This window comes from Meleagris gallopavo, chromosome 10, assembly GCF_905368555.1.
Source record: "Meleagris gallopavo chromosome 10, MGAL_WU_HG_1.1, whole genome shotgun sequence".
Lineage (NCBI taxonomy): Eukaryota > Metazoa > Chordata > Aves > Galliformes > Phasianidae > Meleagris > Meleagris gallopavo.
Genome location: NC_139413.1, coordinates 12425846 through 12440170, shown reverse-complemented (window position 1 = coordinate 12440170; position 14325 = coordinate 12425846). Strand labels below are relative to the sequence as shown.

General features: G+C 37.6%; 1 protein-coding gene across 1 annotated transcript in view; it reads right to left on the bottom strand.

Moving 5' to 3' along the window:
* Positions 1–14325, bottom strand: part of DPYD (dihydropyrimidine dehydrogenase) — a 317439-nt gene that overhangs the window by 10654 nt on the left and 292460 nt on the right. Inside the window, exon 21 of the mRNA XM_085231702.1 lies at positions 1753–1896. Within this exon, the coding sequence (XP_085087828.1) occupies positions 1753–1896 (144 nt within the window). The remainder of the gene's footprint in view (positions 1–1752; positions 1897–14325) is intronic.

Sequence of the window (14325 nt, the reverse complement as noted above, 5' to 3'; positions counted from 1 at the left end):
TGCCTTCTAATTGCTAAAGTCTTTTTCAGTCTTGTTTAACTTAAATGAAGGTGTGAAAAAGACGCTAACCTGATTTGTTTGGCTGAGAAGCTCCTCAAAGCCACCACATACAAGAGTATACAGTGCCTTTATGAACAAAAGTTTTTGTTTTGGGGAATTCATTTTCCTCTTCCCTGCAGTAAGGCCTCTATTCTTCTTTTTAACCTGTCTCTGAGTGCTTGGCTCTTTTTTGCTTTTGTAGTTGGGACTGGGCATGATAAATTATTGACCTCAACTTATTATTTATGTTTTTTTCAAGTCTTTATGTCTGTTTTTCCCTTTTGCTAAAATTTTTCCATCATTCAGTTTATTTGCTTTTGGACAGTATCGGTTGTTTTTTTTTTTCTTTTCTCATTTTCTGCTGTTTTCAGAAGCACACTATCTCATTGAAAATGCAGTTATTGGCTGTTGTTTCTTCTTTCTCTTTTCTCCTACATCAATACTTTCCTCCAAAGAGAATAGAACCATAAAACCTCTGAGGTCAAGTAAGCTTTGAAAATGTTCGTCATAGTGCAGGGGAAAAAAAGTACATTGCTGTTCTTCGGGACTTTTCATATACATAAAGAAGGGAACCTCTGCACAAAAGGAGGGGAGAGATTTTCAGTAGCAGGACTCATACCAAAATGATCTATTCAAAAGTGAAGGGAGGTCTACAGCAGTGGGAAATAATTGAAATTAAACAAGATGACACAAAAATTCTCCTTAGTTTTTTTTCAGTTCTAGCAGCTAGCTTGGAAGGCTGTGCATGGCAGTAAATGTTGCAAAATTTCCTTGGGAATTATACAATTTGAGCCACTGTTCATGTTGTACGTTATGTCTGGCCTTACTTTTTGCAGGAATTCATACAAGACCGATCATACAAAGTTACCTATCTGTGAATCTGATATTCTTCCATATCTGATAAAGACTGTTAATAAGTTCAGCACATATTTCCACATGGCTTCATAAGAGAGCCTAAGGGAGACTGCTGATAAAAGTTTTCCTTTTGTATTTAATTATTTTTGCCTGATTTTTTTTTTCCTTTTTTTTCTGTTTAAACATGATGTTTAAGTAGGTTTTAAAGAGAGTACCTAGAATGATTAGCTGATGACATTTAATTTTATTGGCTATTTAAAGGAAGGGAAAAGTTCCAATGTATGGACTATGCAGTAGAGGGGGGCACAGATTTTATTTTCATCTTGACATTTACTCATTGCAGAGGGTGGATCACTTCCTTAGACAAACATCTTCCAGCATTAAAGGTTCAGTTTGAAAACCTAGGACTCAGCTCTCATGTGTATCGAACACCAACCTTTTCCACTGATTCTACATGAGAGATGGAATTGTTTAATACATCACAAATAATCAAGAGATATCACACAAAATGAAACTTATACTGTCGTGTTCAAATTAAGAGAAATTTTTAACAATTCAACTTCATTCTTCAAGGCATTCAGAGTGTTCTATAATTACTTTTCCACTGCCTGAATATCTTGATTTTGAAAAATGACGTTTGAAAAATACCTATACATGTACATCACAAATCATTTCCCATCGATTTTGGTTAAAAGCTAGAAAGTCTGCATAAATAGTTGTCTTTGATGCCCTCTAACAAGCTTAAAAGCAGTAATAACTAACTCAAACTGCTAGAAATGACTATGCATGTCAACTGCCTGATGGCTGATCACATCTTACATATAAACATACTTTTTTTTTTTTTTTTTTTTTTTTTACCTTGATTGCCGGAATGGGCTTCTTTGGAATGAAATGCTTTTTTTCAGGAAGCACAGCAGCTGTGCCTTGTTCCTTCAATTTCATCTTGTTCTCAGCTATAATTTTTTTGCGTTGTTCCAGGTAAGGCCCAAAACTGGGTAGTTTCTGAAAAAAAAAATATCAGGAAACATTATTAATATACTCAATAAGAGGGCATAATAAAATGAGTGCTGAGTGAGACTTGCTTCTGACTCAGGAGATTGAAATAAAAATCAGTGGGACTGTACCAGAGTGAGAAGTGAATAAAAATCAACCATGAACTTCAGGCTCTGACTTGAAAGTCAATATTGAAAATTAAAATATTAATATGGTGCAGCAGAAAAATAGCTGAATTGCATGTCAGTATCCAACAGACTTCTATTTCCCTACTGCATACTTTCTTATATATATAAATGTACCACGTTAAATAATTCAAATGTATAACTTCATTTCTATAGAAAGTGGAAAGGTATCACAAGACTATCAGTTTACTTAGAAGGGCTCTAGCTGTGTTTGAGACTACTTGTGTAGCTATTTAGAGATACCTGTTTATTTTAAAAGCATACAAACCTGTATTTCAAGTTCTGATAGCAGAAGGTTGTCTTGCCCTGTCAAAGTAAGGCTCACAAACTGGCTAACCAAAGTAAGACTGAACAAATAAACAGAAACACATTCTAATCTCATCATTTATCTCCATAAACACTTGTAGTCTTTTCTGTGACATTTAGTCCTTGAGCTCAATCAAGCAGATCCTAGAGGAAAATTTCACTAAATTGCAAAACTCACATATGACCCAGGTACATGGAAGTGCTTGTTCAGATTTCATAAACCTGCCAAACTCCCACATTCCTGAAAGAAAAAGTCCCTTTCTTGGCACAGCAGATATGTGAAGAAATCTAGCGGGCCACAGTGACAGATTTGATTCAGGTGGATAAATAATGGTAGAAAATACAGATTTTTTGCTTGATGCAACAGATTGTGCCCTTCCTGCCCTGAAACTAGTTCTTCAGACTGCAAAAAGTATTTTATCCATCTGAGTAGGGCCTGTTCAGAAGCTACTGCAGTACTGCAGAAACTAGCAGGTAGTAACAGGGGATACATAGCCTCAGTAGTTGCTAGCATTAATTCACACTAATAGTACAACCTCAAAGAGCATATCAAACAAGTTACAGTACTGCTGTGGTTATCAATTTTTAAAGAGGGAATTTCAATGTGAATTTTAAAAAGAGAATTATTTAAAAATTTAGAAATTATTATTTTTTTAAATGAAGTAAATCCAGAAGAGGATACACTGCTCCATGAGAGAAAAATTCCTCAATGAGCTGTCAGTCAGGATATCCAACCACGGGACCTCAGGCTTCTTGTTATGACAAATAAGAGCTTTCCTGGCTGCTAGGTTTTTGGCACACAGACCAGAAGTGAGGTCCTTGAAATGTTCCCTGCTTCCCAGACTTGGTCTGTGGCTGCAACAGATTTTTATCTTCAGACCAGAACTTGCAGTCTCATGGTGATCTCCAAAGGACACCTGCTGCAGGCTGGGAATGCCGTATGCTGGGACAATCTCTCAACCTAGGTAAATGCAAGACCAGAACTGAGGTGATGCTGCAGATCCCAGACACCATCTGTCCAAAATCTGACTATAATTATCTGAATTTGCTCAATGATACAAAGCACTTTTTTCATCTGTTCAATGGGAACTTTGTTCCTATATGTCATGTTCAAGGGTTCCCTTAAAGATATCAGCAAATCCTTCTTTTCTGTGCAGTTGCTATACATTTGTGATTCATGTTCTTGGAAATAAAAAGGTCTAGGATAGCTTAAATTAAGCTTCTAAATATTACTGCAAACAGCAGTAACAGAGTGGCCTTATATATCAAAGGAACTAAGTACACAGTGTTTATTTTTTATACCTAAGACTTTTAAAAGAAATCTAAAAAAATACAAACTTTGGTAGAAAACATTCATGTATACCTGCTAGGTTGCATCAATTAGAGACATATTTTGGCTACAATAAAGCAGTAACTGTGCCACTATTTTGTCTCCATGATGTATGCACTGATGCCAGCGAATGCGGGCTTGAGAAGTAAGCAAACCTGATGACAAAGCATATTTGGACTCTTTCCTGCCTAGCCAGGAATTGAACTGCAGAATAGGTAGCAAAGCTAATTTTGCTGAAATTTTCACTAAAGTAGTAAAGAATAAAAGACAGTTGTTCATAGCATGACTGATTGAAAATCAACTTTGGGAAGTATGGCCAAATCTCTGTAGAATAAAGCCTTTATTTTTCTATTCTCTTAATGTATACGCAATCTCTTACTTCCTACAGACACAAATGTTGAACTTATTGAAATAAAATAGGTGATTTGAGGATAAGTACAGAAAAACAATCTATTTGTTTTTTGACAGAGGCAATTCTTTCTTTTTCTAAGAAGCAGATTTTTATATCTGACACAGCCACTAGTTGGAACGCACAAGGGTTGCTCTGAAAGTAATGCCTCCCTATTTGATTATGTTGACCCACAATGTCCGAGGTGGATGCGGGTGGTATGACAATTGAGGTTGAATGTTCCCATCAGTATTCCATTTCAGTTTGCTGCTGTGTGACAGATGGCAGCAGAGGGGCAGTCTGGCAGAATGGCACCTGTCAAGTGCGTATGAAGCAAAGGTGTGTCACTGGATTGCTTCCTGTCCATTGACATTCACTGACGCTTGCAGAATGTTTATGGAAACCAAGAAGAGGATGTGAGCACAGTGAGATGATGGGTGGTGCATTTCAGCAGTAGTCACAGCAATGGAAAAGACAAACCATGTTCTGGATGACCTTGCAAAGCTGTCACATCACAAGATGAAGAGTGTCTCAATCAGCTCAAGTGTGTGAATCAGTGGATTATGACCAGGGAATTCTGTACTGAACTGAATATTGGCTTCAGGGTCTTGGAAACAATGGTGGCAAAGTTGGAATATCACAAAGGTGTGATCCTTTTGGATTTCCTAGAATCTAGACAAATCATCATCTCTGGCTGCTATATTTATTTATATTATATTGCATGCAGGCTTTTGTTCATTGGTGATAAAGTGTACAGCTAATGGTGGTGACTATGCTGAAAAATAGCATTTTGTAGCCAAGAATTTGTTCTGTGAAATATTGTAATCTTTGTGGTCTTTGTAGCTGCTGTAGTTTCCATGGAAATATGGAGGAGGTATTACTTTTGGAGCAATCTACATACCACAGACATTTTGAAAAAGCATCCAACATCATCAGTACCATAACCACATTACTTCAGATGTTTTGTGATGACATGCGTGTTGAATTAAACTATATAAAAACTGTGTCTTTTCAAACTAAGTGAAATGATGATTTATTTAGAATACCAACATCCAAACTGAATTTTTGCTGTGCGCTGCTCTATTTCTATCAAGAAATTGATTAAATGGAATGTAAAATAATGGAACGTCTAGATCCTCGTCCAATCTTGGGCATGCACAATGAGCTTCTACTGTATTAACAGAACATGACTGTGCATCCATACAAATGATCTGGTCATTTTGTGCTTGGAGTCCATTGGTTCACAAGCAGCCAAGCCAGATTTCATCAAACAACACTGAAAAGCAGTAATGTTTTCTATAACAATAAATAATATATGAAAATGTAGCCTCAGGAGTTTGGGAAGGACTTACTGAAGGCTTGCCTTATGAGTAATGCACAGATATAGAGAAAGCTGATGAGACTTCTTGTTCAGACCTGTAGTTTCAACCGGTTTGAGACAAAGACCACATGAAATGGGAAGCAGTATTTTAACAGAGTTACCAGATGTGGCAGAAGTGAAGACGTTGAAACAACTGCTAAAGAGCTAGGTATTTAAGAAATTTTAAATCACCTCTAATCATTGTAGGGGATATCTTCCAAAGCACATGGGGGATTTAATGGCACAGCTCCCAGTGAAAGCACAAGCAAAGTGCTCGTGATTTTAAATCCCTGCTTGTTTTTTAATTCTTTCTGCTCTATGTCTTGAAATTTATTTATTTTCCACATATCTCCACATCACTAAATTCTTTGTACACTGGTATCTTTGTGACATCAACATCTGCCTAGAAAAAAACACTGTGAATATGTGGATCACAGCAAGTGTTTAGAAGATTGCAACAAGCAGAGTAATTAGATAATTCTTGTCTGCTTATATATCTGTATCAATGATGTCTATAGCTGCATTATTCCTATCCATCTGTCTCTATATAGCCATAATTTAATGTGTTTCTATTGGAGAGGATAACATCAATAATGGAGCCAAAATAAATATATTAAGTGGTTTTGTTTCATTGTTTATAACTGCATTATCACAAATCTGGAAGCTTGAAATATTATGCTGAAATATTTTACAGAAAGAAAGAAAAAATCCAACCCTCCCTGCTAAAGACTTCCAAAAGCTGCTTTTTAACTAATGAACTGTATAAATCTTCAGCAACATTGTGATTTTTGTTTCAGTAGTTTCTCCAGGGATTCATCATTGATGAATTTGTTCTCACCAGAAAAGCTAAATCCTACTCATTTAGAGATAACAGTATCTTCCACTAAAACTGTCTCTATCCAGATATAAAAAAGCATTACTCTGCCAATAGAGAACTGACAACATAATGAATCAACAATGAAACCTTAAGCCAGGAGAGCTTTAAGGTGAATAAGTCTGTTTTGATTATAATTTATTCACGGATCAATCTAAAGGTAATTGAGCATATTATGAACTAAAAAAAGTGCTTGTTTCCTAATGATAAAAACTAGAGAGTATTTTTCACTTCAGATAGCTGCAATTTTTATGAGTGCACCAGCAAGTAGTGTAACTGAATTGGAGGTGGAACAGGCTAGTGAACAGTGCAATATGCTTCAGACAACCAAGCCTTTATATCTAACTTTAAAATTGATATTCTCCTTATTCTGGAAAAGTCCAGCTATGTCCCCATGCTGTAGTCGTCATTTCTTTACACAGGAGATGTCTCCTGCTAAGGGGCTGGATGATACCTGCTGTTAGAGAACCCAGATTTTGGCTTGCACAGGGATTCATCATCCTAAACAGTGAGCAACAGTCTCCTACAGTACTCCAGCAGTTCTTGCTCATACATGCTAATGAGATGAGGCACTGAAAAGGACACTGGAAATTAGTAATTTTCATTAAAGGGATTTTCAGGGAGAAGTGATCACAAGGTAAATAAAGAATTTGTAGAAGCAAATCTTATGATCACTGTCACATGGGGATTTTGGATAGCAATATCTTTTAGCCATGAGACAACAGGATTTAAAAATACTATTTTCCTCACAGTTAAAGAATTTCTCGTAGCAGAAATGCAAAGTCACAGCCTGAAGCAGTGATTGAGCACTTGGTGGAAGGCAGGGCCAACCCAGGGGAGCTCAGGTGAGTGACTGGAAGGAGTGGAGTCAGGATTCATCCTTTCCCAGACCACATTTAAGAGTTGGCAGTGGAGGCAAGGGCATTTTGCTGGAGATCCCTCTGTACCCATGGCCTTCTGAAGGTAAGTAGCTCTTTTCCTTCATTTCTGTGCCCACAGCTGCTGAATTTGGGCTCATTCTCATTTGCTGTATCCAAAGACTTTGCCACCCTGCTATTATCATGGTACTTTCCATCCCATTATAGCATTACGCTCATGTTGAATGTATGAGGTATATCTGAGGTATGAAGAGGTGCATGCATTCATTCTCTAAATTCCTCTTGTGCACTTCTAATTTGTAAACAGTTTTAAGAGATGCTGTGATGTACTTGATCTGCAAGTAGAATGGAAGCCAAATTGTCTTATATAACATACTACGTTTTTCAAGTGTAGATGTTTCTGCTTGCATATAGGGAAAATAGGTGAGAAAAAGAATGAAGACTGAATACTGTCTGACAAGCCAAATTGTTAAAAGTTCAAACTGATGTACCAAGATACTCTATGCTCACTGCAATAGTGATGCAGCAAACAAAGGCCCACAGATTATGTAGTTATGCAAATGGGTGGTTAATGAAGCTGGGGTTGACAGGTATACTTCTCCCTGGCCTTGAAAAACTGGGGAAATAAGCAGCTGAGTGGGTAAAAGCTAAGATGGAAAACTCCTGGGAGGTTTCTCAGTCAAGGACTGCCTCAGACACAGTGAGTATTATGAAAACTGCAGACAAGAATGAATAGCTTTGAAGGGGGTAATAGGTGAAGCAGGATCCCTGAAACAGGGAGCATGGTACAGAAAGGCAATCAGATAAGGGAAACATTAACATTTAAGCAAGGTAGGCAGCTGCCCTCACCCAGAAGCTATGAGAATTTAAATCAGGTTTGTACGGGTCATTTTATAAGTCCTCAGTACAAAGGTTTTAGTAAGGCGTGACCTCCATTTGTTCATATGGAAAACTTTCTATATTTGATGTATATAGTTTTTCAGAGAAAGCAGTTTCACTTTTAATGATTATTCAAGTTGCTTCTGAATCCTTCAAATTTGTTTTTTTCCAAAGTCAAATATGCTCAAAATGTCTGCATAAATCTAGAATCCTTATTACGTGCTGCTACATACATGTGCCCTGACTCCACCTTATAGTGCATAACAATTCCCCTTCCAGTGGCCTGCCTCCAGCCTCTTGCAACTTCACAAATACCTTTGCTGAAGTTTCCTGATGTGAGATCTGCCTTCTTGCTCTCTGAGAACACAGCAAAACTTAGCTCTAACATTTCCAGAGAGTTACAAAACACAAAGTCCCAGTACCAAACAACAGCAATAATAACATTGTCACAATGTTATTATTGTCACAATGTCAAGTACCTTGAGCTTCTTCTGGAAAGATAAAGCGAAAAGCCGACTTCTGTCCCAGCAAATGTGAATAACATGTATTTGTATTCGTGGATATATGGGGAAAACATTTTGCACAAGCTTTTCCCAATAATCACATAAACTGTTCAACTAATGAAAATTAACAATGTACAGTAAAGGAGAAAATGAAGCTTTTGGTTCTTATTCTTTTAGATGTTCTTACTTTTTTCGACAAAGCTAAATTCTCTTATATGCTGTTCTGTGTTGGCCTGACAAGTCTAATGGATGGGGCTTTCCTGCACTGCACAGACTTCACCTATGGCATGAAGGAGTCATCCAGATGCATGCAGACTTCACGTCAAGCCCACATACATACTGGCACACTGAGATGCCACACTGTGGCATACTAGCCACACTGGCAAACTCCACTGGGAATCCCACCAGGGGCCTCCCCATGCACACAGGCACGCAGTGTGTTGTAGAGAGGACAGGACATGTCTCTCTGTCAGAGTATCTTGGGCCAGCAGAAAATTTGGCCCTTGTATCAAAGCGCTCTCACTGCTCTGTGCTCAGAGCTGAGTCATTATTGGCATCACTGCCTTTAATTTAATGATGCAGAACAGTCTGCAAAATAAAAGGCAGAACAGAATATTTCTGCAGGAAAAAAAAAAAAAGCCAACAAAAAAAAAACAAAAAAAGAACTCTGCCTTTCAGTTATGTTGATTCTTTTCCTTGGAACTTTTATTTGCTTTGTAAACAGTGTTGTCTCAGTAATCTGTAATTACTGCACATAGTCTGTGTGTGTACCACCACATTTGGTTACTCAACTATTCCGTCCACTCTTTAAGCCATGATTATTTAAAGTGAGTGAGCTAACCCTCAGCCCTGTGGTAATTCTGAAGCTAAGCGCAACGTTAATGTGTGTTCTAGGAAAACGTACTGCTCTCACCTCACCAGGAGATACGTGCTACCATGCTTGATCATACTGATAAAATCATTATTAAAAATAACAATTATTTCTTCTTTCATCATATCTCTACCACTGCCAAAGTTTTCTCTACTAGTTCAGTATTGCCAATGAATTATTCTTCATGTTCTACCTCAAACACCTGGTTTTTAGAAGCTTATATTGAGTGAAAGAAAAGATTTTAGGATTATGGGCTTACTATAGAGCAGCAAAAACTTACATTCCACAAATGTATTGAAGTCTTTCTGTCATGAAATATTCATCAATAAAACAAAAAGGAGTTAATATTTGAAGCAAGCTTAGACATTTACAATCAAAAGCCAGGATGACATAGATGATAAGGAAAACGCTACCTTCTGGGTTGAAGAAAAGATACCGATACAAACTACTGTGCTACTTCATGAACATCTGGCAGTCTGTCACTTAACAGACAACAACATCTTCTCTAAACAGAAGAGCCTTGAATTCATCAGGGATTCCTGTAGTACAGTATGTGCTTAACTTAAGTACCTGCTTTCTGTGATTTCCATACATTACCATATTCATGACACTGTGGAGTGAAAGCATTCTTCTCACTCTCTAACCAGTACATGCAAAAGAAATTAAAACATTGGCAGGCACTTTGTCTCCAGTTTGTTGGACATGTGAAGAAAGGACTTTCCACCCATTTATGCAGATGAAATTCTGTCAGCTAAGCAGCAGGGTAACAAAGATGTCAGCAGAATGGCTATTAGCAAATATCTGACAGCTGAGAAAATACAACTATTCAAATGTGTTTAGGAAATGTGAATCTGTATCAGTTGCCTTAGCACTGGAAAAACTTGGTGCAAATAACATTTTGTACTTCTACTGGTAGAGAAATAAAAATATATCAATCCAGCATTCAAATTTTCATGTGTATGTATATACTATAGTGTTTATATCTGTATTTTCAGATTATGTGCTTCCCATATCAATGTTGTAAATTACCCAATCACCTGAAAAAATGCCACTGCTAGGTACTTACAGCTGCTGGTAATTGAGCTTTTCAGAACAACCACAAAATCACCTGTTTCTTTGGGTTTGACCATCCTCTTCTGGTAGTAAATTTACTGAGGAGATTGAGCTCCAGCAGTACCTAATGGCTGTCCATTTTCTCCATCCTTTCAAAGAAGCTTTAGAAGTCTAGCCAGACTATTAGAAGGAAAAAAAAAAAAGTCTTTCCTTGCAGCTGTGAGAAGGCATATCCTTGCTTGTACAGCTGCATTGGTGGCTACTGACTGGCCTGTCCATCAGAGATGCTGCTGACCCAGCCAAGTGAGTGGAGCTGTATTTAGCAGACTTTGCTAATTCTGGTTGTGTTGGGTACCAGAATCAGCCTAGCCCTGTTTCTAGAACTGTGAAACTGTATCCAAAGTACCTGTACAACCCAAGAAACCTGTTAAAATGTTCCTTGAGTAACCTGATGCTATCACACAGCCCAAGTGCAAAGACACTCTGCAGGGCTTACACAGTGGAAGTCTATGTTTGCATCATGGATGTTTGTAGAAAAACATACCGTTTAATGAGTCATGCCTATGAAATATGTGCTATCAGGGGAATGGGAGACCAGGCAGAGTGGGTGACCAGCACTACCTCTTCCACCCTCTGGAAGAACCCTAGATTTTGAAAGCCATTCTGTGAAGCTCTGAGTCTATTCAGTAAAATAACCACTGTTGTCATAAAGAGAATTATGCAAAATTGTTGCATAAAGAGAGGTGCATTTTCACCATTGTTGAGTGTATTTTAGTTACAGGTTTACTTGTTAAATACTTTCTGCTAGCACAGCTAAACTTGCAAAAGAGGTAGGAGCACCCTCGTTTTCCACTGCTGGAACCACTGCATATTTGTTTCTTTCTTTATTTTAAATGGAAGCTCCAGATTTATTATCAACTTGCCTACTGTAAGCAGAGCATCATTTCAATACATCTACCACTTTTCTCTGGTAAATTACACATCACAAAACTACTCATATATTATTGTATTAATAGATTAATTAAATGCAAACCATTACTAATAATTTCTTCTACCACTTCAGCTTCATTGTAATCCATCTCTTGTCAGAGGAGCTATAGCGCTTATCCTCCTTCTGCACAGATTACAATGCTTTCCCTCATTCATTTCTCACACAGTAATCCTTCCATCTCTACCTCACAAAATCCTAATTTAAATGTAAAGTATTCAGTTCAGATAAATGAGCTCTAGTGAACTCTTGAAGTTAAAACCAAGAAGACCACCACTATCTTTTAAAACCTTCCCTCAACAAAGGATAATCTACCTCATCACTTCGATAATCTAAACTCACTAAATTTCACTCTAAGAGTCATAATACAAATAGTTTTCATATTAATATTAAATGCTTCCACACCTAGATAGTCCACCCGAATCAACTAGAGAAAACTTTGAATGTCCTCCTATGAGGAGTTTGGGTGTTCTGGGTTGAATGACACCTTCCAACAGCTTCTGTGTGATATTAAAAAAAATAATAATAAAATACAAAAAAACCGGAATGTATCCAGATTGTAAAATTGGAATGGTCCACCAAAAGAATCTGAAGATAAACAATTTTGACAATATGAAGTTATTTAAACTTTAAAAAAGATCTGCAAATAAATAATTGGTTAACTATTTATAAGTAATATTGTATCTAACTTGCTGCCAGAATAAAATACCAATAATGTGTCATAAAAGTGATACCTTCATTAAACAGGGATAAATGTTTTATGTATCACTGTCAAGCAGTGAGGAGATGCCAGTGTAAGTACCAAATTGATGCTATATAAAAACCTAAGTTACACAAAGAGAAAAGTACTCATAGAATCAAACTTCCAAGTCTCCTGTAGTGCTTCTCTTGCATGGTTATCTGCCTTTGTAACAGCTAAAGTGTGATATCAAAAGTATAATTATATTCAGAAAATGACATTACAATAGTCATATATTCTAAAATGCTAACTTGATTAGATTTTCATTCAAGACAATTTGAGGGAGAATTTGAGTTTTAAAAATCTAATCTACAAATCATTAGACATACATATAACAGGCATATATCACTGTATTTTTAAAAACCAACTTGTTTTAAATTACTATAATAGCCTTAAAATGAGTTCTGAGCATCTTGTTACTACAAGACTTTGCTCATTTGTATGGACAGTTAGGCTTGCAAGTATATGCATTCAGTTTTCACTCTGCTATTAAAATATAACCACAGTCATATATTGTTTCAACATGCCATCCACTTTTTCACTAATCATGTGATCCTTACATGTATACAACTGATATATAGAACCCTGTTCTTTACATAAAATCTTGCACTGTATTCATTGGGCTTTTTCTTTTCTTAATTTTTTTTTTTTTTTTTTTTGGTCAGCTTAAGAGAATCAGTACTGCACAACAAACGATGTAATTTATATTCACAAAGAAACTCCTATCCTGATCCTAAAACCTTTTGCACGTGGCTGAACTTAAAGCACACAGGGAGTTATCTGGGGTTAATCCCTGGAGGAAGAAGGACCACATCTCACTGGCTGACCATAGTCCACTCCTCTTGGACACACGCAGTTCCACCTGACATCATCACGTGAGCTACAGGCGCCCAATGAAAGGTAAAACAAAATCCCCAACTTCCATGCTGTTTGAAAAAGTCATGCCTTCAGCTGTTCTGCACCCAGATAGTTCCCATAACATACCTCTTTGTGGATAAGAGATCATGCAAATCCCACAGAGCTTCTGTACTCGGAAAGAGTATTTTAACATCACATCCTCTTTTAAATTCTAAAAAAAAATATTCGTTACATTCTTGACATAATCTATCTTGCTAAAGTTATGCCAGATATTTATAGTGATCCAATCTACAGCTCAAAACTATCATCTATATCTAGTTCTACAAAAAAAACCAGAAAGGGAAACAAAATTTTCTTAGTGCGGCTTCTGTACATTAATGCTGCCTACAACAAGGCTGCTGCTATAAAGGTCACAGATGACATAATTTATATTATTATAGATAATCTGGGTCTTCTGTCTGCCCACATTTTTCCCTCTGTATTTTATAGAGGCGTTGTGTATTCTGATGGATAAAGCTCCTAAGAGAGCTTTAGTCTCAGGTTTAGAAGGCAGGTGCGGTCACCACACGGGAGATTTGTTGCTTCTCCTCCAGTAGGATAGGAACATTTCCTGCTTCCAGAGAAGATGCAGTGAATGACCTTGCATGAGCAATAAGTTTGCTCTCAAACATCTTTCTTTTTGTGAAGACTGCTTTAATGAACCACACAGCACAGCAGGACAAGCTGCTTCCTATCATTGGGGGTGTGCCAGGAGTGGGGTGGGCAGGGAGATGCGCAAGGTAGCAAACCCCATGGGTGGCCTTCCCATACTCTTTGGCTGTGGGAAGTGCCTTGAGCACCTGCTGATGGGGAAGGGGAGAGGGAGAAGGCTGTGAAGAAAGAGCAGGAGTCACATAATTGTAGGGGCTGGAAGGGATCTCTGGAGATCATGTAGTTCAACCCCTCTGTTAAAGTAGGTTCCCTAGAGTAGGTGACAACACGATGGCTGGCGGGGCTCTGCTGGGCAGTAGCAGCATCCCCCTGTCCCATACATCTCCTGTGCTACCACAGCCACCTCAGGCACTGCCTGCTCCGATGTGACTTGATAGAGAGGTTTGTGCTCCTCAGCCACCATTTCAGGTTATCTGCAGACTCAGACAAATGTTTATTTGAGCTCAAATGCCAGAAGAGGGAGAGAGAGAGGGTACCTCACTCCAACCTTTAATCTTTCTCCAGATGGATTATTT